At 55.2% G+C, this 22,688-nt stretch overlaps 2 protein-coding genes across 7 annotated transcripts in view; both read left to right on the forward strand.

Moving 5' to 3' along the window:
- The first annotated feature begins 658 nt into the window (after nt 1-658).
- LEMD1 (LEM domain containing 1) overlaps nt 659-22,688 on the forward strand; it is a 72,772-nt gene continuing 50,742 nt past the window's right edge. For 3 of the 5 annotated variants that reach the window (XM_007988735.3, XM_037985650.2, XM_037985651.2), the window contains exon 1: nt 7,798-7,893. The gene's annotated coding sequence lies outside the window, so the exon portion shown is untranslated. Of the gene's footprint in view, nt 764-978; nt 1,863-7,797; nt 7,894-22,688 lie in introns of those variants that run through there. The other 2 variants (XM_073011560.1, XM_007988736.3) reach the window with 2 other exon arrangements.
- BLACAT1 (BLACAT1 overlapping LEMD1 locus) lies at nt 7,804-22,170 on the forward strand. 2 transcript variants are annotated; one of them, XM_073011561.1, is made up of 2 exons: nt 7,804-7,893; nt 16,662-22,170. In XM_073011561.1, the coding sequence occupies exon 2, from the start codon at nt 16,698-16,700 to the stop codon at nt 16,797-16,799; it is 102 nt and encodes a 33-aa protein (XP_072867662.1). In that variant the 5' UTR covers nt 7,804-7,893; nt 16,662-16,697; the 3' UTR covers nt 16,800-22,170. The 2 variants fall into 2 exon arrangements, with proteins under 2 accessions (XP_072867662.1, XP_072867663.1); XM_073011562.1 differs by lacking the exon at nt 7,804-7,893 and adding an exon at nt 7,901-12,711.

Below are 22,688 nucleotides of genomic sequence, written 5' to 3' on the forward strand. Positions count from 1 at the left end.
GGAAGGTCCAGGAAATTAGTAACAAGATTGGACTGGAGTTGAGGGGGCTGGAGAGAGGAGAAAAGCAAAGATCCTTAGTGCCATCTCTTCTTTGTCATTGTGTGTGGGGCAGGACATGGGCCGTGGTCACTGAAGGGATCCTCTCGAGGGCTCTAAAAGCCCTCTCTGACTGAAGCGGGTTGGGCTCAGGTGACTGACCCCTGCTGCCCTCCCTCCCACTTCCGCCTCCTCGGGAAGGGGGCGTGGCGGGAGAAGAGGAAGGATACTGGGATCTTCGGCCTCTGGGCCTCTTTTTCCCTAGTATCTTCGTCCCCAAGACCCAAGCCAGAATTGGGAGGGGAAGGGGCTGAGGCCGAGCCGGGTGGCGGGGGAGGGGCGGCGCGGCCAGCTGGCTGGTGTCCCCTGGTGTCTGGAGCCGAGGCCCCGGGCTCTCGGCCTCCACGAAGCGAGGCGAGCTGGAGCTGTGCGGTGAATGCAATGAGCCGGGAGAGCTCCCAGCCCGGCGCCGCCGACGGCGTCCTCAGCCACAGCCCAATGAGAAGAGAGCAGATAATTTATTCTCTAATCCCGGTTCGGGTACCCGGCGCTGGCGAGTGGCGGGGGTAGGAGGGGTGGGTCTCCTCTTCCTCCGTCCCCCTCCCCCGCCCCTGCGGGCTCCCGGCCGCACACACACACATTTCCTGACAATTAGCGAACACACCTTGGCCGCGCGGCCTCCGGCGGCGGCGCCGCAGCTTTTGTCTCCCGCCCGCCAGGCTGCGAGGTGCGGGCGCCTAGGCGCGAAGTTGCAGCTCCGACGCGCTGCTCCGGAATGCCGGCCGCCCGCGGCCGTCGGGGGGGGCGCGGAGGGCGGGGTGGGCCGGGCACGCCGGCCCTGGGGCTGAGGGGCTGCAAAAGAGAGAAGAGAGACAAAAGTAAGGCAGCGCTGGCCCCTCTTCCTTTGTTATAACCCTGAGTGTGTGCGGGCGTGAGCGCGCGCGGGAGTGTCTGTGTGCGCGAGGGTGTGCATATGTGTGCATGTGCGCGCATGTGTGTGCGCGCGTGTGTGCAAATGCCTGCATGTGTGTGCGGGTCGGGACCGACCGGGGGCGGCGGGACCCGAAGGCGCGAGGCTCTTTCACCCGATTGGGAGTTGAATCGCGTCCCGGTCTTTCTAGCTGTGCCCGGAACTCGGGCGTGCGGGCAGGTAGCCGTCCCGCTCTCGCCAGTTCCTCCGAGTACTGAGCTCGGAGTTTGTTCACAGGCTGAGCCCGTGCTGGGGGTGTCGCAGACTGGGTCCCGCCTGCAGGGGTGGGGGAGGAAGAAGCTCCGGCTGAGGGTCTGCCCCGACCGCAGAGGGCGCACGAGGGGGTCTCCCGGCACCGGCGCAGCGCCCATACCGCCACGGGGGCCCCCTGAAGCCCGGGTGGAAGCTTGTGATAGGCGTTGCGAGCCCGGGAAGGCGCGAGGCTGTGGAGGTGGCTCATGGGGCCATGGAGGGAGTGGGGGGCGGCGAGACGGAGTCCGTCTAAATGCCAATTCCCTGAAGTTCAGCGCATCGGTTGTCATTTCCTATCTTAATGCATATTTATGCCGCGCCGAAATAGGCTTCATAATTAACTCCCGGAGTCATCCGCAGAGGTTAAAGGGACCCCGAAGATTTGTGCATTGATTGGGTACCTCGGCGGGGTGTGTGTGCGCGCGCGTGTGTGCGTGCGCCCTGTGTGAACCCATTGAGAAGAATAATTATTTTTCTCCACTGGAAGCTACAGCAGAGAATCGGACAAGGAGGGAAGAGAGAGATTGGTGAGGGGGAGAGAGAAAGAGAGAGAGAGAGAGACAAAGGAAGTGAGTGCGAGAGGAGCCGGCTTAGCATCTAAACTGTGAGTACTGAGCGAAAACAAATAGGCAGAAAGTGCTGCGAGTAGGCGACCCCTTGGCCGGGTTGGGGACCCGAGAGCGGCTGAGGGGGACTTGCCTCCCTGCCCCGGGCTTGGCTGGGAGAAGAGGGGACCTTGAGGCATGGGCGGGATGCGGGTTCAGGCACTCACCTGAAAGCTGACCGGCGGCAGGCTGCGTCAACCGCCGCCCTAGGTCGACCAAAGAGGAAGCCCCCTCCCCGCCCCCATTGCCTTTGTTCCTTTTAAAGGATTTTGCCGCTGGTGGGATTGGGGGGACTGTGAGAGGGAGCCTTGGCTCCGGAGGTAGCCGATCCTCCTGTCCCCGCTGAGTGAAACCCACTTGCAGTGCCGCCACTGTTTCCTTTATACCCCATGGTATGGAGTGGTATGAGGAAGGGGCTGTAAAGGGGATAGGGATCAGGGCTTTGTGACACCTGTGCATATGTTTGTCTGGTACCCTTGGAACAGAGGGCCCCAGGAGACCCCAGTTTGGGGCCTGGGAGAAGCCATGTCTGTGGGCAAAACCACCAACTCCAGTGTATGTGGAGGCAAACACGGTCCCAGGCTTAGAGGGGACACCAGCTACTCCCCACAGACATCAGAGTCCTTCCTAGCCTTTGTGTCTGTGGGGTCTAGGTCTGGCGGGACCTGTTGGCCATAAGCCTGCCTCCCACCACCTCCCCATCCCTGGGGCCCTTGCATACCTCAGAAGGGCTGGAGCTGGGAGCCCACCTGGAGGAGGAGCTCTGGCCGGGTGGGGGCCCAGGAAGGCAGCTAAATTAGGATAGCTGCCCCCTTTTCTGAGAAAGGGTCCATAACAGGGTGCCCCCGGGGAACAAGAGCTGGCCAGCCCTGCCAGTACTGAGCTGGTCAGGAGAGGGCGTCTGGGGGCCCAAGGGAGAGCCCTCCCTTCTGACCAGCATTCCACAGCCTCTGTTTGGAAGTACTTGTATACTGCCTTCCTTTCCTTAACCCTCATTAACAAATTCTTCTTTTGGTCTGATTTAATCTTTCCTGATGAGTTTTTTTTTTTTTTTTTTTTTTAACATACTACCTTCATCTGCCAGTGAACAACTTTTCTCAACTTGAGCCTTAAAAAGGGCTAACTTTGGAGGAAAGTCAGCTCTTTTGAGGCTGGGATGGGAACCCCTGTTCAAAGAGCTCTGAATTGAGGGGAAATGGATTGTCCTCTAAGAAACCCCCTTCAGAGGTAATTTTGGTGGCTTATGCCCTCCAGGAGGCCTGGGGCTGCAAACAACTTCTGTCTCTCAGTCACTCAATTCCAGTTTTCCATTGCCCCACTGGGGCTGCCACAGAGGCAGGAAAAGAGGATCCCTCACACACACACACACAAACACACACTAACACCAGGTAACACTTCCTCCAAGTGGCATTGGGCACTCTGTGAGACTCAGGGCCCCTCCCATTGCCCATACACCACCCCCACCGCACCCCCACCCCACACACACCCCCACCCCACGCACACCCCCACACACAAAGAGAACATCCAGGAGTCTCAGAGCTGGGGACTACTGTCCTAAAGGCATGAAGAGGAAGGAGAGACCCTCAACTAGGGAGGATCCAGTTCAGTGTAATCCTGGAAGAGGTGACAAGAAGACTGGGTGGCGGGGGAAACCACAGTCCTGCTGACATGACTGCTCTGAATTGCAGTCATATGCAGGTGGGCCTGTCTTCCCACTGGACTGCCTGCCAGGCCTCAGTGAGTACTGTCTCCTGGCGCCTAGCACACTGCCCGTCCCACTGTGTGTGCTCAGTGCATGTTTGATACATGAGTGGCTGTCCCTGAAGCCATTCTCCCCACCCTTCTTCTGTCTGCCTCCTCCTCCAAGAGGTACTCCACAGGGGCTTGGGAGAGCCCAGCTCCATAGTTCTTTAGGCTGGGGCACCATCACCCCATGGGGGTTGAGGAGGGGCATGGAAGAAAACGGGTGGGGGCAGGAATAGTGCTTGGGCAGACACTGAGACATTTCGATATTCATAAATTGCTTAGGTTGAAATGCATGTGAGTTTGCCAGTGACCCATTCTTATATTTTTCTTTTAACAGCTTTATTGGCTGAGAGGCAAAACTGTGGCCTGGGTCTTGGACTTGGGGAGGCTAGATTCTTGTAACACAAGAACCTCCCTGTGTCCTCCCTCCCACAGCCCAACCTTGGAGCTTAGTGGAGATCAGATGCAGAGGCTGGGGGTACCCAGGCTGCAGAGACTCCCCCAGCTTCTGCCTGTGTTTGCTCTCCTGCCCCTGGGTCTCTTGCTATCTTCATTGCCTGGGACTACTGCCAGGTCTCCCGTCTCTCCCTTCCCTAAGAGCCCAGGGCTGCCAGGCTAGGACCTCCCTCTGTTTGCCTGGGAAGGCTCAGAACTGAGGCTCCTGGAACAACTAGAGAAAGCCCTTGGGGGAAAAAATTGTGCTTTCCTGCTCAGTGGAGCAGTGCCCACCCCACTTTACCTCAGGGAGTTGGGGGCTCCCAAGCTGTTAAATGAGAGGGAACCTGAGCTGTCTGTCCATGGTTTGGAGTAGAGATGGAACCTGGGAGCAGAGGGGACCGGAGTCATGGGGAAAGGCTACCTAGTGGCCTAAAAATAAGGAGGTCATCTTGTTCTCCGTAGCAAGCACACTGCTGGTCTAGTGCAGGCCTGGAGGACAATGTATGTGGCAGCCTGCTGGGTTCGTCTTCATGAAACTAGCCTTCTCTTGTGTTGGTTCTGGGCCAGGGACTGAATGCACAGATCTGTCTGAACCACAACTCCCAATCTGCGGGCTTGTTTGGGGCAGATAGCAGAATCAGATCCCCTGAGTCTCTCTGAAGTTTCAGCAGTGCCTTCCCACCCCCATGTGAGTGGAATTAGATTTCCAGGCTTTCTCCCCACTCACACCCCACAACGTGTTCCAGCCCAGGGACTCTCTTCCCTGAGGGGACAGGCATGAAGGAGCTCCAAGCACACACCAGGCCTGAAATACAGGAGAGCTTAGATCTCTTGCTCTTGTTTCCAAGCTTCATCAACCATTCATTCATTCATTCATTGAATGTATACCTATACCATTCAGCCAACATCTATCGAATAATCTGAAATGCTTCTGATTTAGTCTTTTTGGGTTGGAGTATATGTGGGGTGGTAAAGGCAAGTGGCTTAATACCCTGGTTCCCTTCCACCATGGGCAAAGGCAGGTCTGCTGAGCTCTAAGTCCCTGCAAAGGGTACGTAAGTCTATGAAAGGCTCTGAGAGGACGAGTCAGCTCCAATGTAGACTCATGAAATTTTGGAGTTGTTGGGACCTTAGGTTTTATCTATCTAACTTACTTCCAGGTGCAAGGATCCCTTCTACATTAGCTTATCATTTACTAAGCAGCTAGTGTGTGCCAGGCAGTGGGTCTGAGAAGTGGCTGTGTTCTCTGTGTTTGATGATCTCCAGTGACAGGAAGCCCACTGGCTCCTGTTGGAACAGTCCTACTTCTTTCCTTTCTTGGACTGATCCCAGTTTGCCCCCCTGGCCCTTCCCTCTGTGTCTTTCTCTGCTGTGGATGGGTAATGGTTCACTCTTCTTGCAAAGGAGCTCTCCTCCTGGCTTAGCCTCAACCAGAGCCATCTCCAACCAGTGCCCTGATGTGGGCTGAGGTCCAGGGTAACTGTGTGCCCTTGAAGGAAATGGTGGGACTGGGGGCTCCCTAAAAAGGGAGTTGCTGCACCCTGCTCCCTAGTGAAACAGGCTTTAGTTTTCATGCTGGACCTGGCTTCTGCAGCTTGTGCTAAGATTAAGGGACTCCTAGAGAGGAGGGGAGGGCACACCCACCAGCCAATCAGGCCAGGGACACCTGAGGTCTTCTTCCCAGCCCTCCCTCCACCTCTTCCCCCAGGACCCCTCATCTCTCCCTGCTGCCTCCGGTTCTGCCTGCATTCCACTTCTGCCTCCACTTTCTCTTTGTCAGCATTCTTCTTTTCTGGCTCTCTGCTTTCTCTTTCTCTCAGGCTTCTCCACCCCTCTCCTGTAAGAGCAAAAAATATCCATCCAGGCAAGTTGTAGCCTCCATCAACCTCAGTTTTCTCATCTACCAAATGGGAATAATAATAAATATTTGTGTTACTGAAAGATGATCATTAAGGGGGACCTAGATGCATGACACAGTTTTCACTCAAAAAAAAAAAAAGTTTCTTTTCCCCTTCTCTCCTTTTTTCTCCTGTTGAGTTTCTTCTACATTTCCATCTACTATCACCTCTGTCCTCTTCTTCACAATTTATCTGTGTCTATCTCTGTGTCTCTCAGTTCCATCTCCCCCTCGCTCCTGTTTTGTCTCTCACCTCTTTTTATTCCCTCCTGGTTACCCCCCTGCCCACTCCCCCCAACTCCTGCCACAGGCGGCAGGGCCCAGGCGTGCTGACAGCAAGGGCAGGCTGGCAGGGCGGGTGGCTGTCTCCACGGAGGCCCAAGAATGTGTGGAGTCATGAGGGACAATGGGAGCCTGCGGCAGGAAGAATGGGGCCTCTGTTGGGGCAGAAGTTTCCCAAATCCAGCTGAATAGGAGTACCTGAGGGCCAGGGAGGGGTGGAAACTCCTGAAGTGGAGAGGAGGCCACAGGTGGTAGGTGTGGGGGATGGGCAGGGCTCTAGAGTTGGCCACCATGGGAATTCTTAGCATCTGTTGGCATTTCTGGGGAGAACTCAGACCTCAAAGGTGACTGCCTCTCTCCCTGGAGTGGCCAAGAAGGAAAGGGATCCTGGGGGATAGAGCCAGGGGAAGCAAAAGAGAAAATGTTCCAGTGGCCCTGTAAGGTGGCCCTTATATACAGGGGATGTCCCTTGGGCCCCTTGGGCTGTTGGGCCCCAGTTCTCACCACCAGCAAGCTGCAGAAAGGTTGTGGTGGGCACAGAGGAGATAGGAATCGTGGGCATGGCCCCAGCTTGAGGAGGGGGAGTCCTTGGGGTTCTTGCCCAGCAGCAGCCTTTCACTGCCCAGGTTCTTGGATTGGAGGAAGGAGGGTTTCCTCGGGAAAGGGGGTGAGGCTTGACCTGCTTCTTCTTCCTCCATATTCCAAGTGAGGTTCAGTCCGGCCTGAGACATGATGGCTGTCCCCACCTCCATCCCCAGCCCAGTCCCTCTGGCCCAGACACCTTAGAGAGAGATGCCCCGCTTCCAGAGCTTACTTGGAGCTTGTCAGGTGGGCTGGGTTTGGTAGGCAGGCCAGAGGCTGAGCCCTTCATGTGCCCAGGGATAGGCAGCTGGGATTGGCAGGCTATCGCTAGGAATCCGAGCGAAGGACTGGGTGAGGGTGTGTGGAGGGGGCCAGGCTCGGGCAGGTCTGAGAAAGGAAATGGAAGGACAGACAAGTGCTGACCTTGTCCTCCCAGGGCAGGGGAGTGGTAGGAGCAGAATAGGGGTATGGGTGAGAAGAGGAACCAGGGCTGCGGAGAAGGGGAGGGGGCCAGGCAGGAGAGGGGGCCTGCAGGGAGCCATCTCAGGTCTCCTGCCAAAAATTAAACTATAAAAAGGCCGGAGGGGAGCGGCAGGGGAAGGAAGGAGAGAAAGGAGATGGGGAGGGAGGGAGGGACCAAACAGCCCCTCCGCACCAATGGCCCGGCAGGGGGACGTGAGTAATACATGGCTGGTTCAGAGGGAGTGAGATCAAAAGCCAGAGATACAAGAGGTTTGTGCTTCACCGACCAGACAGCCAGAGGCTCAATGAGACCTTTGTTACTCAGGCCCAAGTCAGGGTTGAAGGAATACCTGACCGCCCTGCCTGCCCAGCCCGCCCCCACCCCCACCGTCCTCAGGGCTGGGGGAGGGGCGGGTCACAAGTGAGTCAAGTTGAGTTGGGTACAGCTCAGCCCAGGCCGGTGGTGGGCGGGCAAGGGGAGGGAGGAGGCCTGCCCTCGCTGGGGCGTGGAGCTTCTCGGGGGTGAGTGGAGGAGTGAGTGGCTGCCTGGAAGGCAGGAAGTGGCTCTGCGGGGAATTGTGAGGCAGACTGCGAGGGAAAGGGGGCCTTGTTGAATCCGCCAGGTGAGCAGCCCCTGGGACCCCCAGCCCCTGGCCCAGCATCCCCTGGGAGGGAGCTGAGGGCATTCTGCCTAGAGTCCATGGCTTTATGCAGGGCCTGGGTCTGGGGTTCTGGGGGCCCATGAGAAAGGATGGAAAGGAGAACCAGAGGGGGTTGGGGCTGGGGTGGATGACCCAAAGTTCAGGTGGGAGGCTGCAGGATGCCTAGTTGTTTGGCCCTTAAGGTTGGGCATGGCTGGAGTGTGTGGAGGGCCGTGCTGTGCCGTGCTGTGCTGTGCTGTTGTTGGGGAATGCAGGATTCCTGTCCAGTGAAAGCAGGTTGCTTCAACCAGGGTCATGCAGAGAGCCAGCAAGTGTGGCCCTGGGGCTGAGGGTACAGTTGGGGTGGGAGTGGCAGCTACTGCCTGGCAGAGGTAGGGCCTGATCTGGGCCTGAGGCCTCTTACCATCTTCTTGGGGACCCCTGGGAGAGGTCTGAGGCCCCTGGGGCTTTCCTGAGCCTGGGCTAGCCGGAGCCCTAGAGGCCCACTTCTCTGAAGCTGATGCCTGCAGCTGACCCGTCACAGGGGAGGGGCTGGGAAAATGGTACTTGTGATTAGAACACATCTTTTCCAGGGCCCTGAGACCTTGGTTCCCCTCAACTCAGCTCTTCAGTCCATTCCTGGAGATGTCTGTACTAACCCCCATGTCCTGCCAATGAGAGCAGCAGGGCACTGCGCACCCCTCCCACAGCCTTGTCAGGGATGACTCCAGAGTGAGCTGCCCTCAGCCTGGGGAGGTTTCAGCTGCAGCCCTCTTTCTGCCTCCAACTGGGTCTGGAGATGGAGATCTCACTCTCCTCTGAACTATGCAAGAATGGGTGTTGTCGGTAACCACCCAGACTGGTCTGGGTAGGGTGGCCCAGCCGCCACCCCTGGGGGCACTCAAGAAACCTATTTACCCCTCTAAACAAAGGGCAGGTCGTCATCACTGCCCTCTTTTACCCAGACCCTCCTTTGCCCACTGTGCTTCCGGTGGTTGGACTAGAAAGAGTTAAGCTTTGCAAGGAGGGAGGCTAACTTGGGGCCCCCCTGTCCTGGGTACTGGCAGCAGCACAGCCTTGAAAAGATCCGGCCTTATTCTCTAGGGGAGGGGTAGTTAAGGACCCTGGGCAGGGGGCTGGAAGCTAATTAAGGGAATTTGAGGAGGTCCTTTATGGCCAGGAAGCCACCCCTCCTCATACCCTGGAGTGAGGACCATTGTGTGAGTCCTTTGTAGGGCAAGAACTGGAAACTCATTACTGGGATGGCTTTAGTGCAGGTGGTAGAGGATGGTGAGAGAATTTAACCTGGGGGGCCTCGTCCTGGAGGGAGGCAGTGTGGGTGGGTCTGGTGGGGGGGTTGCTGAGAAGGGGAGTGAGGGCTTCTCAGGTGCCTCAGCTTCTCACCTCCCTGTGAGATTCCTGCCGCTGGACCCCTCCACTCTGCTGTGGCCTATGGCTTTTCATTCCTATGTGATTGCTGTCCCAAACTCATGTAGGGCTAAAAGCCATGGGCTACAGTGAGGGGCGAGCTCCTTCTCCTGCAGCAACTGCACCTCCCACGGGACCAGGTTCGGAGCCAGCCACCAAGGGGCACCAGAAGGAGACTCTGCTTGGGGGTGGGGCATCATGGGATCTGGTAACCTGGGATCGGGGCTAGGCTGTGTGACCTTGGCCCAGTCACTTCCCTTCTGGCCCTGTTTCCTCACTCTGGAATGAAGAGACTGGGCCAGTGATTCCAGAGGGAGATTCCCTCTGAGGAAGGAAGGAGACCTTCAGGGTGTGCTGAGCTTTCTGAGTCGGTTCCTTCCCCCTTGCCAAGTTACTGAGGCCTGGCTCATGGCCAGAGATTTGGGGGCTGGAGTCAAGGGCCTCAGGCCATGAAGACTTGGGCCTGTGCTAGTGCCTCACTCCTTCACACCTTTCTCCGAAGTCAGCTTGGAATCCGCAGCCTTTTTTCTGTGTAAGGAGACCTCTGGGCTCTTTCTGAGGCTAAAATGGGAACACTCCATGCTGGCCACAAGGGAAGAGGAGGTTTCTGCCGAGTGAAACTAGGAAGGCAGGCGCTTCCCACTGGGCGGCAGGCTGGATTCCAGGGCCCCTCGCTCCTGGTGTGCTACTGTCTCCAGGAGCTGCCCCCTCCTGCAGTGTGTGAAGGGCACCAGCCCTCCCTGCCCTAGTCCTGCTTGTCACTCTGCTTGCCTGGCTCCTCCCTATGCCTGTCTCCACTCCCACATTCCTTCCCCTGCCCCCTTTTAAATCGGCCTGACTTTATCCCTACCATCCTGGAAGATTCCAACAGGTGGCTGTGGTAGAAGAGGAAGCATCCTTGTGTCCCGCCTTCTACCCCCGTTCCAGTCCCCAGTCTGTCTAAGACAGACCACTGAAGAATTATAGAAAGCACTAGATTTGGTATTGACAATCAGAAGGCAAGTTTCTTATAATATCTCAGAGCCCTTAATTTCACCAACCAACATTTACTGGGTACCTACTATGTACCCCATGATTCTAACCACCTTGTCTGCACTAACCCGTTTCATCCTCCAGACAGTCCTGTCTACTATTAGCCTATTTTACTTATAGGAAGTCTGAGGCACAGGGAGCTAAGAAATTGGCCCAAGTTCATATGGATAGGAAGGAGCAGAACTGGGACTTGAACCCACATGGTCTGGTGCCAAAACCCATGCTCTTAGCACATCATGCTGCATATTGGGAGAGCCAACACCAATATGCATGGGAAAGTACTCTGAAAACCAGGGAGTGCTGTACCCACACGGGAGGTTGTTCTCACGAGGTCTCTATTGGAGGTCTCTATTGGATGCACGTCCACAAATTGGCCCCATGGCCCAACTCCAATCACCCTTTGTCCATCACTGGTTTTCCTTTTCCCACAGGAGGTTGTGGGGCGGTGGGGTGGAGGGGGGTGGCGGGGATCAGAACAATAGGAGAAGCAAAGAGAAATCCCAAGCCAGCTGGGTTTTTGCTGGGGCTGATCCAGGCTACTTCCCCTCCTGCCCCAGCTTAGATGGTGAAAGGAACAAGGCATGAGAATTGGCCAGGGTTTCTTACTTGCCCTCTGGGTTCTCTCACCCAGAGTTCAGAGATGGCTGGCACCTTCTTCCACCTCCCTCATTGTCCAGCTGCCCTGGGCCCACAGTGAGCCTATCCTATTCCCTACCCTGCTCTGAGGCTGTCCAGGCACCTGATTTGCTTTCCCTAACTCCTGATCTCCTAACTGGAAAGCCAGGTTAGAGCCATGCTCGCTTCCTGCCCCCTGCAACTGGGTCCCTCCCAGGAATCCTGTTGTTCAGTTTGCTGGGGTAGTCCCCAGCACTGGGCTGGGCCTGGGAGGAAGGGTACAGATGAGCCATTCCAGAGATTAAACCTCTGTGAAGCTCTAGCAAGGCACTTGTAGGGATGGCTGAGTAAATGTTTGTTGAATGAAGTGTGAACTAGGAGAAAAGAGGTAAGCTGCCACCAGCAGGGACATAGAGCAAGCCCACAGCTCAGCAACTCACCCAAGACAGTCCTTGCTTTGCTGGGGCTGGGCCTGGATTGCTTCTGGAGTTACAAAGGTGGATCTCCATTCTATTCTTTGTCTTCTGTGGCTACTGCCCATGGGACAGGCCCGGAGAAGATACGCAATTGTATATTTCACATAATTGTTCAACTGCATTGAATAAGCAAGTTGCCCTCATGCCCCTTCTCCGTGGAGGATTCACAGATCAGAGGGCTGCGTATGTCCTGTCCCCTGCCTGCAGATGGCTGAAACTTTATTCCCAGCAATCTAAGTCTTTTTTACAGTCCTCAGATATACCCAGCATAAGGCCTCCCTTGCGAGAGTGGGCCCGTGTTTAACAACACTGAATTCAGATGACTCTCTCTTATTGTATTTGTTCCATTTTTAGTGGAAATAGAGTTTGACTGCTAAGCCATACTCCTTCCTAAATATAAAGACTATTGCGGGGTGGGGAAGTCTCTGTCCCCAGCTTTCAAAAGTTTGACACTAAAGTCAGACCTTTGGGGTTCGTTCTGGCGCTGACAGTCTGGTCCACTGGTTCCCAGCTGCTGCTCTCTGTCATGTTGCCCACTGTTAGGGTGGGCCAGCCTCTGCCCAGCCAGGCTGGAAAACCTAGGGTGCAGGCCACAAAGACATTTCAGGACTATTGCTCTTCTGACCTCTCCAGCTCCCGAGAATCTCAGAACCACTGAGAATGCCTGGCTGCCCTTGCAGTCTGGAAAAGTGGAGGGAGCTTTCTCCATAGGTGGGCAAGCAAGATACAAGGGGGGCTGGCCCGGCAAGCTAGGGTCTGTGGCCTCTGAAGGCCATTGGAGGCAGAGGCCTTGGCCTGTGATTCCAGAGAGCTTGGTGAACCAGAGGCTGGAGCTCAGGCTCAAACAGGCCAAGAAGGAGTTAACCTCCAAGGAGAATGCGGGTTTCTCCCAGACTGGAGGCCTGTGCCCAGTTTTGCTGCTGCCAACTCCAGGAAGAAGTCCTGGGATCTGTAGTTTGTGCCACTACCCACCCCTGGCCTGCCTGTTTATCAACACGGTCTTGTAGACTACAGTTCCCAGAAACCTGCAGAGGCTAGGCTTCGGGGGAAGGGGTGGGATAGGAGGCTCCGTGGTGGCCAGAGGGAGAGGGAGAGGGAGGAGGTGGGGAGAGAAAACCCAATTCACCCCCTTCCTTTTTAATTCTTTCTCCTGGTGTGTCTGCTCCACCGCCCGAGCTAATCCCCCAAATCCGGTCTCCTAAGCCGCAGCTGCTTCCCTTCGCAGTGATGAATGGCTCAGGGAGGGAAGGTGAATTCATATTTTAATTACTGAGGCGCGGTGCTAAGGGAGCCGGGGAGGGGGCGGAGGGCTCAGCTTTGTTCTAGAGGCGCCGAGGGCACACCCTCCTTACTGGGTCACTTCTCTTTTGCCTTTTACCTGGGGTGGGGGGTGGCGGGGAGTGAGGGTGGCGGTTGCCTTGCTGAGAGTGCCTCTGCTCTCCACCTTGGGAGATGAAGGGATGGGTCGTGGGGGGCGCAATATCCCTCTTCTTGTTTATCAGAGAATTCCTGGCATGTCCCAACACTTTTAAATAGCTTCCTAGCCTTCCACCCCCGCTGCCGCCCACTTTGATGAAGGACATTGCCAAAATTCGAGACACCTAGGAGTTTGTGGTCTGCAAGCCTGGGGCCCTGGATTTCTTTTTATCTTACTTTCTGGCCTGCTCTGAGTCTCCTCTTTCTCTTGGTTCTTCCACATGTTCATACTGCCTCTGACTCACTGCCCCATTTTTGCCAGAGGTGCAAGGGTTGGAGGACCCTGGGAGAGTATCTGGCACAGAGAGATGTGGGGGTCAGGCCAAGGGAAGGGATCAGCAGGGAGGCCGAGGAACCTCCTAGTGGTGGGGGAGGATGGATTGGCATCTCTTCTGCTTGGCTTCCACAGAGCTGCTGGGCAGAGCATCGTCTATGCCCCCAGACCGTAAACCATCTTGGACCTGAGCTGGGAAAAAGCCAGAGAGGAGGATGGGGAAAAAGCCAGGGCCAACAGCTTGCAGTCAGATGCAGCCAACTGTGTGATAGCAGGAGGTTTGTCCAGTGTCCACCCCGCCTCTCTGTCCTATTCTGGGCTTCTGGGAGCTGTTTTTCCATTCCTTAGTCCCTCCTGGACTATGGGCATGGAAAAGGAGCGGGAGGGTGGGAGGGGAGTTCCCATGAGGAGCTCTGATGTGTGGGGAATGGACCCAGGCACTAGTCCAGACTCCTCCCCCTCAAATAGATGCAGCAAAGGGACCTGACTTCAGGGAGCCTCTAGCTGGTACTGGAGCCCTCTGCCAAGGGTGAAGGGGTAAAGACAGGGAAGAGAGTCGACAGGACCCCTGCCCGGGCAGAGCAGAGAGGAGCAGAGACCACAGCCTGGCAGAGGGACTCCCCAGGTACCTGCTGCTGGGGACTCTGAGGGAGGAGTGGGGTTCACAGCGGGCAGGGACACTGAAGTGGGTTGGAATTCTCTGCCCCATGTCCCCCCACTTCAGGGGCCGGCCCAGCAATCTGCCTGCTGCAGACAGAGCCCAGACAGCCTCCCGGGCTTGGAGTTGTGCACCTTACAGTGAGGACCCTTTTAGAGACCCTGTTAGAGAAAAGGAAGGATAACCAGAGCACTTTAGAGCAAAGATCTAAGCAGAATAACCAGGCCCCGTTTATTATACTTTCTGCTCTTAGATACAAGGACCCAGGAATCCCACTGAGGCAGCCAGCCCTCGAACACCTCTTGGGAGCCAGGCTGCAGCCCCTAGCCCAGCTCCTGGCCGGCTTCATTAGCTCTCCTTTCCTCTGATGTGTAGGTCTGGTTCCTGTGACTTCACACCCTATCCTTCCCTACAGTGACAAGCAGAGCAAAAAAGCCAGGATTTTCTTAAATTCCCCAAAGGACCCTGGGGAGGAACGGGTCACCTAAGGGGGTATATTTTGCTGTTTTTTAAGAAAGAACAGTCATTGAAAAGGAAGTGAGGTGGAAAGGGAAGGGGATCGATGCACCCTGAGGCCAGAGACCCTAAGCTGCACCTTGACCTGTTTGTGGGGCTGCTACATGCCTGGCTTGTTTTAGTTGTGAGTTCCTTCCCAGATCAGCCTTGTTGTGCCTGTCAGTTTCTCCCCATGTATTTTTCAATAATCATGGGAATGCTTTGTTGATCGTACCCTTAACTTACACCCCCAGCAAGAGAAGTGCACACATGACAATAACTGATTACAAGGGAATCCACCTGCCCACCCTCCCTTCTTCCTGATCAAACTAGGATTCCACCCCCTTAGGTTTGGGGTCTTAGTGTTAAACCTTGCCTAACCTCCTGGTACACACTAAAATGAGGTAATGAAGGCCCAGAGAGATGTAGTCACTTGCTTAGGATGACACAGCATGTTAGCATCAGAGCCAGGAATAGAACCCAGGCCACTTAAGTCCCAGATTGGATCCCTGTCTCTCTCTAGGTTTGTCACAGGAGGGATCCAGAGATAGCTGCAGTGGATAGATCTAGAAATATAGTAGTTGTGTCTCGGCTCTATATATATCCTGGAGGTTGCTCTCTGCTAACTATATATACTCTGCCAGAGTGGGTGTGTAAATGATGCTGGAAATCGGGTTATTAAATAACCAGCCTACCTACCCATGCTGACTCAAGCTGGGCCTCCTGCCCATCCAGCTGGCCAGTGGAAATGCATTGCACCTATTAATTACAGCTAATAGCTGTATTACTGGGATGCTGAGCGACTGAGGCAGGGGAGAATCTTGACAGGACTTGGCTCCACCGGGCACCGTGCTTGGTGTGGGCCTCAGCTTTGTCTGGAGAAACACGAAGGAAGTTTTTCCAAAAGGGCAAGGTTGGCCAGACCAGTGGAACTGTCCAGAGAGCCACCACCTGGGCCATGCCACATTCCTCAAAGGCAGTGAAACCACTTTGCACATGTGCCTTGCTAGGGTAGCCCAGGACATCCTATGCAATCTCTATTGCTTGAGGGGCTGGAGAAGGGAAGTGCCTCATGCTTCTCTATTCCTAACCCCTCCGGCATAGCCCTGTGCCTCCCTCCTTCCCCGCAGCACTTGGGCTTCACTCACCTGCTTGTTCTCATGTTCTTCTTGGAGAGAGGAGTGATTCAGACCAGGCCCGGGCCTGACCTCCATGCAGGGCGCTTTCCTTCCTTTGTTCTCAGCTTCTCCGCTTGAGTGACTTGAATGCACTTCTGCTCCCTTTCCATAGGCCCAGGGGCAGAGGAAGGGCAGAGAGGTGAACTGGAAAAATCTGCAGGTGGCTAAGGCTAGGGAAACCTAAATGAGCCTTTGTAGAAAGGGATACTCTTGCAGACTGAAGCTGAGCTCCCGAAGCTCCCTCTCTTCCCCAGCCAGACTGCCACAGATACCAGAGCAGCCCCTGGCTCCTGCTGAGGGCCTGGTTAGCCAGAGGTGGAGGACGACATGTCCAGCTGGGGCAGATCCAGCCTCAGCCTCTACCTCAGACTTATGTGCCAGGGAAGAACCATGTCTTTACCCTTTTGCATCTACCTCTCAACCCCTTTGCCCAGCATAGGTGCTAAATAAAAGAGCCTGTTGGCTAAAAGAACCCTCTTTGCTGTCTGTTCTCTGCATGGTGAGGATGGGATTTGCATTGCTCTGAGCAGTCAAAGGAAGGGCATAATCGCTCCCTATAGGCTTTCCTAGGGTGTCAGACAACTTGGGGTTGTTACGCAAGGGAGGAATCTGACTCGGTCCCAGGTGTCAAAGTAAAGCTACACTGGATGAAGGGGTCTGCATTTGGATGGAGGAGGGCCTGTCGTGTGCGACCTGCAGAAGCGAGTGAAAGCCCCCAGCTGGAACCTGTGTAAGGTGGCACAAGCCAGAGTCTATTTTAAGCCAGCTTGCTTCCTGTTCCCCAACCAGGTGTATGGTGATGAGGTGAGGCAGAGCGGGTGGGAGGGGAAAAAAGGAGGCAGCAGCTGGGCTTTCTCTTTCCTACCTTGGACTCACCCAGTCTCCAATGTGAGGAATGACATCAGCTCCACACAGATCAGGAAACACTGAGGTTTCAAAGAGCTGTTGTTTGGAGGCCTGACTCCTCCCCCAGCCGGTGTGAGAGACCTAGTGGGGCCGCCTCAGGGAGTGGCAATGACTGGGCCAGACCCAGAGGGTTCTGGGAGCATTAACCCCAGCTTGCTTCTCTCTTCCTGCCTTTCTCCTGCCCCATCTCCCTCCCCTGCCTTTCCCTGCAGATCTCTGGTGAGTGTTCTCCCAGCCTGGTGTAGGGCATGCCCCAGTTCACTTTCGCCTGCTTCTGTGGTCTCCATGGCTTCTGCAAAATGAAGAGGAAGAAGGAGGAAGTTCACAGAGAGCGGGAGACGGCGGTGTGAGCAGAACCAGGGCCCCTCCATCAAGCCCCCAGCAGGTCCCCGGCCTGATGGTGCCCGCTTCTGGCTGGGGCTTGGAGCAGGAAGCCATGTGTGTATCTTAAGTCTTGATTTAGCCAGTGCTCTTCTCAGCCTGACTCTCACCAGAGGGCATCAGCCTCCTGTGTGCCTCTCATCCTTCTCATGCCCACCACACCCATTAGCTTCCAATTCTCAGACCTCCTTGGAGAGAGGCCCCAGCCACACAAGGGGGAACCCCAGGACCTGCCGCATGCCTTCCAGAGACTGAGAAGCCCCAGGGAGGCCAAGGGGCGAAACTTCTTTCCTGCCCTGAGAGCTTCGGGGGACTCTTCTCAGGGTAACCACATGAGGGATGTGCCGCCTTGGGCTAGGAGAGCTGTTGCTAAATAGGAAACTGGCTGCTCTAGCAGAGAACCTCCAGCAGCCCTGACCCTGGAGAAGGCCTCTGGGGCGGAAGTGTGAGACTCTCCTGGGATTCCAGGAACCGGGGCATGAGTCCTTTTCCAGCCCCCTCCCAGCATCCTTCTGGGCCAGGTGGGGCCAAGCCTGAGGTGGTCATCCCAGTGAGGAGGAGGGCAGAGGTGGCTGGTGGCTCCGCGGTTCCCTCTGTTCTTGCTCTCTGGAAAGCAGTGTTTCCTCCAGCCCTGGCCATGACCCACCCATGTTCGTGATGCCGGCGCCTCCTTGCCAGCGGCACAGATCGGGGGAGGCCTGTTCCCCAGGCCCTGACTCCCCTCCTCAGGGAATGTCTTGCTGTGGCCAGACCGAGGGACCCCTTTCCTGCACTGAGCCGTGCCCTCCCTCGATTCTCCTGTCTCCCCTGCCTTTTTCTTCTCTCCTCAGGAGCCATAGAGGGGACCGCGTTTGTATGTGGTGCCTTCAGGGGAAACTCTTGGGGTGGGGGACCTCTAGGACTTTCCTTGACTTTTCCCCTCATCTCCCACGCCCATCAACCTTCCAGCTTCAGTCTCTGCCCTTACCCCCAGCCCATTTCCAGGAGGTAGGAAGCAAAAGAAAAAAACATTTCCTTCCCTCTTTCCTTCTTCCTTCCTTCCTCTCTCCCTCATTTTGGTATAACTTAGCCTTTTGTCTTTAATCCTGGAGTTCTCCAGGGCTAGAAGACATGCAGACAGGAATGCCAGCGGCAGAGACGCTTCAGGCAGATTCTGTAAGCCTGTTCTCCCGCATCGGGGAACAGCTCAGCCAAGGAGCAGAGTCAGATCCCCTCTAGCTCCCCAGGGACAGAATAGCCCTTCTGACAGGTAAGCAGGTGACCCAGGTAGACAGGTCAAGGCCTCAAGATAGGAGAGTCTGGGCTCCCCTTTCCTTGGAATGTGGGCCTCTCTGGGCAACCAGGGAGGGCAAAAGGCTTCCTCGGCTGGTTCGCCCAGAACCTGGGAGAAGCAAGGGTACATTCTATGCTGGCAGCCTCTGCCTGCCCAGCTCATACCCACACTCAGGGCCCTTTCCTGGACTTTGGGCAGATTTGGTGGGATCCAGGTTCTCTTTATGAGGCTTGAGCACAGCTTGAGCTCCTCCTCCCATCCTCCATCCCCTTCCTTTGCCCCTACCTCCCAGCCCCCCCCTTCTACAATCTGTTATTTCCTTTTATATCCAAAGAATTATAAACAGAAGTCCTTCCCTCAAGGGAACAAGAAGATTCAGCAATAAAGGCCAGTGGGGTCACAAAGGACAGGAGAAAAACTCCCTGGTTATCTGTCCTCTTGGATAGTAGAGGCCTTGGGTGAGGAAAAGAGATGGGCAGAAAAGTTAGCTTGATACAGAGGCTGGAGAGCCACCTGGAGGGCATGTGTGTCCCTAGCGGTCACCTGCGAGGCTGCAGTCCTAGAGAAGTCACTTCTGTGGCAGAGGATGAAACTGTATCCCCGGAGACTCAGAGGTATTGGGTGTTATGTCCTGACCACACGGGCTCACCAGGAGGAAAGGTCAGGAAAGTGGAGAAAGTGCGTCCTGGGAAGTGGGTGGCTGAGGAGAGCTTTCCCCAGGTGTGCCTCTCAGACCTTGGCAGGGATTGCAGCTGCAGAGGGTTGGCAGGGAGCCCATCCAGAGAGCTTCTTCCCCCGGGAGAACTCCCTTGGCTCCAGAGGGATACTAGATATCTTGAGCCCTGGCTTTGGGAACACGGGTGGGGTCCCAAGGTCAAAATGTTCTGAGTGGAGGTCCAGTTGTCCTCTGCCACCAAGCTGGCAGTCCCTTCTTCACCCAGGGCTGAGGTGGGGGCCAGCACTGCAGCTGGAATGGTCTGAGTAGGAGGTAGCAGCTTCTAGCCAGGCACACCCCAACCCTACATTCTGCTGTCCCTCGGTTTCCTTCTCAGGGAAATGGGGACTTTGCTCCTTTTAGCATCTCCGGAAGCAATCTGGAGACCTGTGCCCTCCTCTAGGCCCTTGAACGAGTACAGGGAATAGGGAAAGACCAAAGCAGCTCCAGCATTCACAGACCCTGCACCCTGGGCCTCTGACTTCAGGCCAGGCTTCTACTCCTTCTGGGGTGGGCCTGGCTGCCCTGCCTTCCCATCCTCTCTCCATGGTTTTCTCCCAGAGACTCCACCTTGAGGTGGGGGCCCTGAGCCCTTGGGGTGAGGGAGGGGCACATGGGTTGATGATTCTGTGGAGGAGATCAGGCCTCTTGTTCTTGCTGTGTGGCACTTATTCCTCCTTGCAGACAGGTGGGGGCGTCAGTTTTCCCCATCTGTAAAGTGAGGACTTCCCATGGCCATTTTCCCTCTTGGGCTTCAGGCTGTTGAATGGAAAATCAAGAAGTGTGAAGGGTGCTTGGGGTCCCTGTGACTTGAGTGTTGCCTAGGACCCTGGCCCACAGGACCCAAGGGGCTTCTTGTCTCAGGTTGAAACCTTTTTATTAGAATGTCATTTCCTTCTCTGCTCCCAGGGAAGGGCTTTTTGAATGTAGCATATGGGTTCATAGAAATATATAGGGAGATTGTTACTTTTAGAAAAAAAGAGCAATAATTAACTAACTGAAATACACATGAAGTGTTAGAGTGGGATGCAAGGAGCACTGAGCGGGGAGCCAGGTCTCCTGGCTTCTAGCCCTGCTTGGAAACTAATGACCATGTGACCTTAGACTAGTCATGTCTTATTTCTGAGACTCAGGTTCCTCAACTGTAAATAGGGGATTACATGAATTTCCTCTTAAGTCTCCTTTGGAGTCCAGGGCTCTGTGAGTCTGGGAGGTTGAGCCTCAGTGGGGTGTAGGGTTATGGAACCAGAGGGTCACAGGTTTCCTCTGCCCTCACAGATGCACTCTGTGCAGACAACAGACAGGTGGGGAGGGTGGTACGGTGGCTCTGAGAAGTGAGCGGGGGAGCGAGAGGGAAAGGCAAGTCACCCAGAGCTTCTGCTAGTATCTTCCTCTAGCCAGGGCCCAGGGCTCCCTGCAGTTCTGCCTCTCTTCCCTCCTACAGCCAGGCCCAAAGGGAATAAGTCAGTTGGCCTGGACTCTGACTCCAGGTCCTGTCTAGGCCATCACAGGCGCCACTCTTATGTACGCTCTCACTTTCTCTCTGTCACATACACACACCATCACCACCACCACCACAACCACCTGCAGAAAGATGCTCAAGTGATTCTAGAAGAGATCTCAAGGACTGGCGCCCTGCTCCAGTTTTGTAACCCATGGGCTTCCCTTTGCACAGCTCCTCATGTGCCCATCTCCATGCTGATCAAACTACCCCACCTCATTCCTTGCCTTCTGCAAAGGGAAGAGCCTCAGGCTAGAGTTTGTCCTGTCTACAGGCTGAATGTGCATTTTGCCCAGTGGCTGGGGATGTGCTGGTGGAATGTGCTGGTGATCGTTTCTGGATGGAGAGCCACAGCCCCACAGTGTTCTGCCATGACTGACTCCTGACCTTGGCAAATTGCCTCCTCTCTCCCAGCCTCCTCCATAACAGGTGGCGATGAGTCCCATTTCCTCCCTACCTCACAGGAAGGCACGCATGATAAAGGGCACACTTATCAGATGTGCCCAGATGTGGCTGGAACTTTTGGAGACAGATACTTGGTTCACAATTGCAAGGGTGGACTTTTGCCAGAGAAGAAACTCTCTGGGCTGCTGAGTTCAGTGGGCTCCTTGCAGACTGGTCCAGGAGGTCTGGTGTTCCTCCTGAAGGTGGCTGCTGTGCCCAGCAGGCGATCAAGCTGACAATACCACAAGAACCAAGAAACAGAATCTGTTCCCAAGGAATGAACGTTCTATCTCTCTGACCCAAAAGCAAGAGCAAGAGAGAGCCTTCACCATCATCACCCTGCTCCCAACACAAACACAGCACCTCAAGTCCATATTGCTGACAACGGTGTCTGGCTCATCAGGGTGAATCCTCTGGACCCCCAGGCCATTCCTGGAGTGGTCAGTGCACACTGTGTTGGGGTTGTTGTGGCCAGTCCACCTGGGTTCCCTTCTCTGAATTTCCATGGGATAGGAACTATAGATCATGAAGAAGAAATAGGAACCTTGACTCTTCACAGAGGAGCCCAGGAGGTCAGGACCATCCACCAGGAGGGTGAGTGGTAGCTGCCCAGGGCATCCCTGGAGGAAGTCGTCATACTGAGGAAGAAACTGCAAAAGCCAAGAGCTCCTAGACCTGAGCAGCTCAGGAGCTGGCAGAAACCCCTCAAGTCTGGAGTTCAAGGGTTTTCCTCGTGGGCTGCTGGTCTGTCTCTTTCCCTTCTGGGGCAGCCGTCTCTCCTCCTTCAGCTTATTCCCGTGTTCCATCCGAGGTAGGGGAGGAAGGCAGGAGGGGGAGATGGCAGGACCCAGACAGATCCTCAGGACTCTCCCAGCCTCTGTTGCCATGGCAACACTGCTATTTTTATCCCGTTGCTCATGATGCTCAAAGCTCTAACTTTCTCTGTTCCAGAGAGGCCAGGCTGGCTTCTGCCCTCATCCTTCAATACAGCATCTTCTCCCAGAGGCCTGAGGATGGGAAAGAGTAATGGAGAAAAGGGGAGCCCCTTAGGTCACCCCTCAACCAGAGGGAACTGTTTAACAGGGGTTTGTCCCTGCCCTTTTGAGCCTTTGGTTTTCTACCTGGCTTAGGCACCCAGGTTTATGTTTTCTAGATCAAAACTCCCCATGGTCTCCCTGAGAGACCGCTCCAGAGAAAAAAGAGCTGCCAATCAGGGTGAATTTTTCCTACACACATATGACACTGCGGACACTTCCCTTCTTGGGAAAATCAAACTTCATTCTGAAGAATGTCCTGTTGGTCGTATAATCCAACCCCTGCCCTCCTAAAAGGGGATAGAGAATTAAATTTGGTTAATTAGCAATCAGATTCACTGGGGAATTGCAACTAGTACTTCCCTTTCTTCTGTCCCTCCACCAAAAAACTGGAACAAATGGCTTCATGTCTTTGTCCAGTCTTTCTGCCTAAAGCAAAATAGCATACATTCTCCAGGCTGAAAAGCAGGTTCCTCTCCACACCTACTCAAGACGGCCACATTTCAATCCAGGCTCTTGAAGACAGGGTCTAATGAAAGGATTTCTCTTCCTTCTCTGTCTGTTCCCTCTGGCCCAGCTTCTAGTCCTCCCCTTATGTCCCCACCTCCATGGCAGTGGCAGGAGACCCCTGAGAGTCAATGGTGCTAATGTTCCCCATCTATATACCCCTATGTAGTTTATCAAGATTTGAACCCAGCACCTGGGTGGCTGTGTTGGGCGGATACATTTCACATCCTCAAGACCACAACCCTGGCGACAGGTCTGGATTAATTCTGTAAACTGGGAATCTATATCATGCTGAACTCCCGCACTGTGGTTCTATCTTGGCTGAACTGACTCGTGGATGGTTAAGTTTCCTGGGGTGGCTGGGACCCATTTACTAAGCTTCTA

Source organism: Chlorocebus sabaeus, chromosome 25 (assembly GCF_047675955.1).
Source record: "Chlorocebus sabaeus isolate Y175 chromosome 25, mChlSab1.0.hap1, whole genome shotgun sequence".
Taxonomy (NCBI): Eukaryota; Metazoa; Chordata; class Mammalia; order Primates; family Cercopithecidae; genus Chlorocebus; species Chlorocebus sabaeus.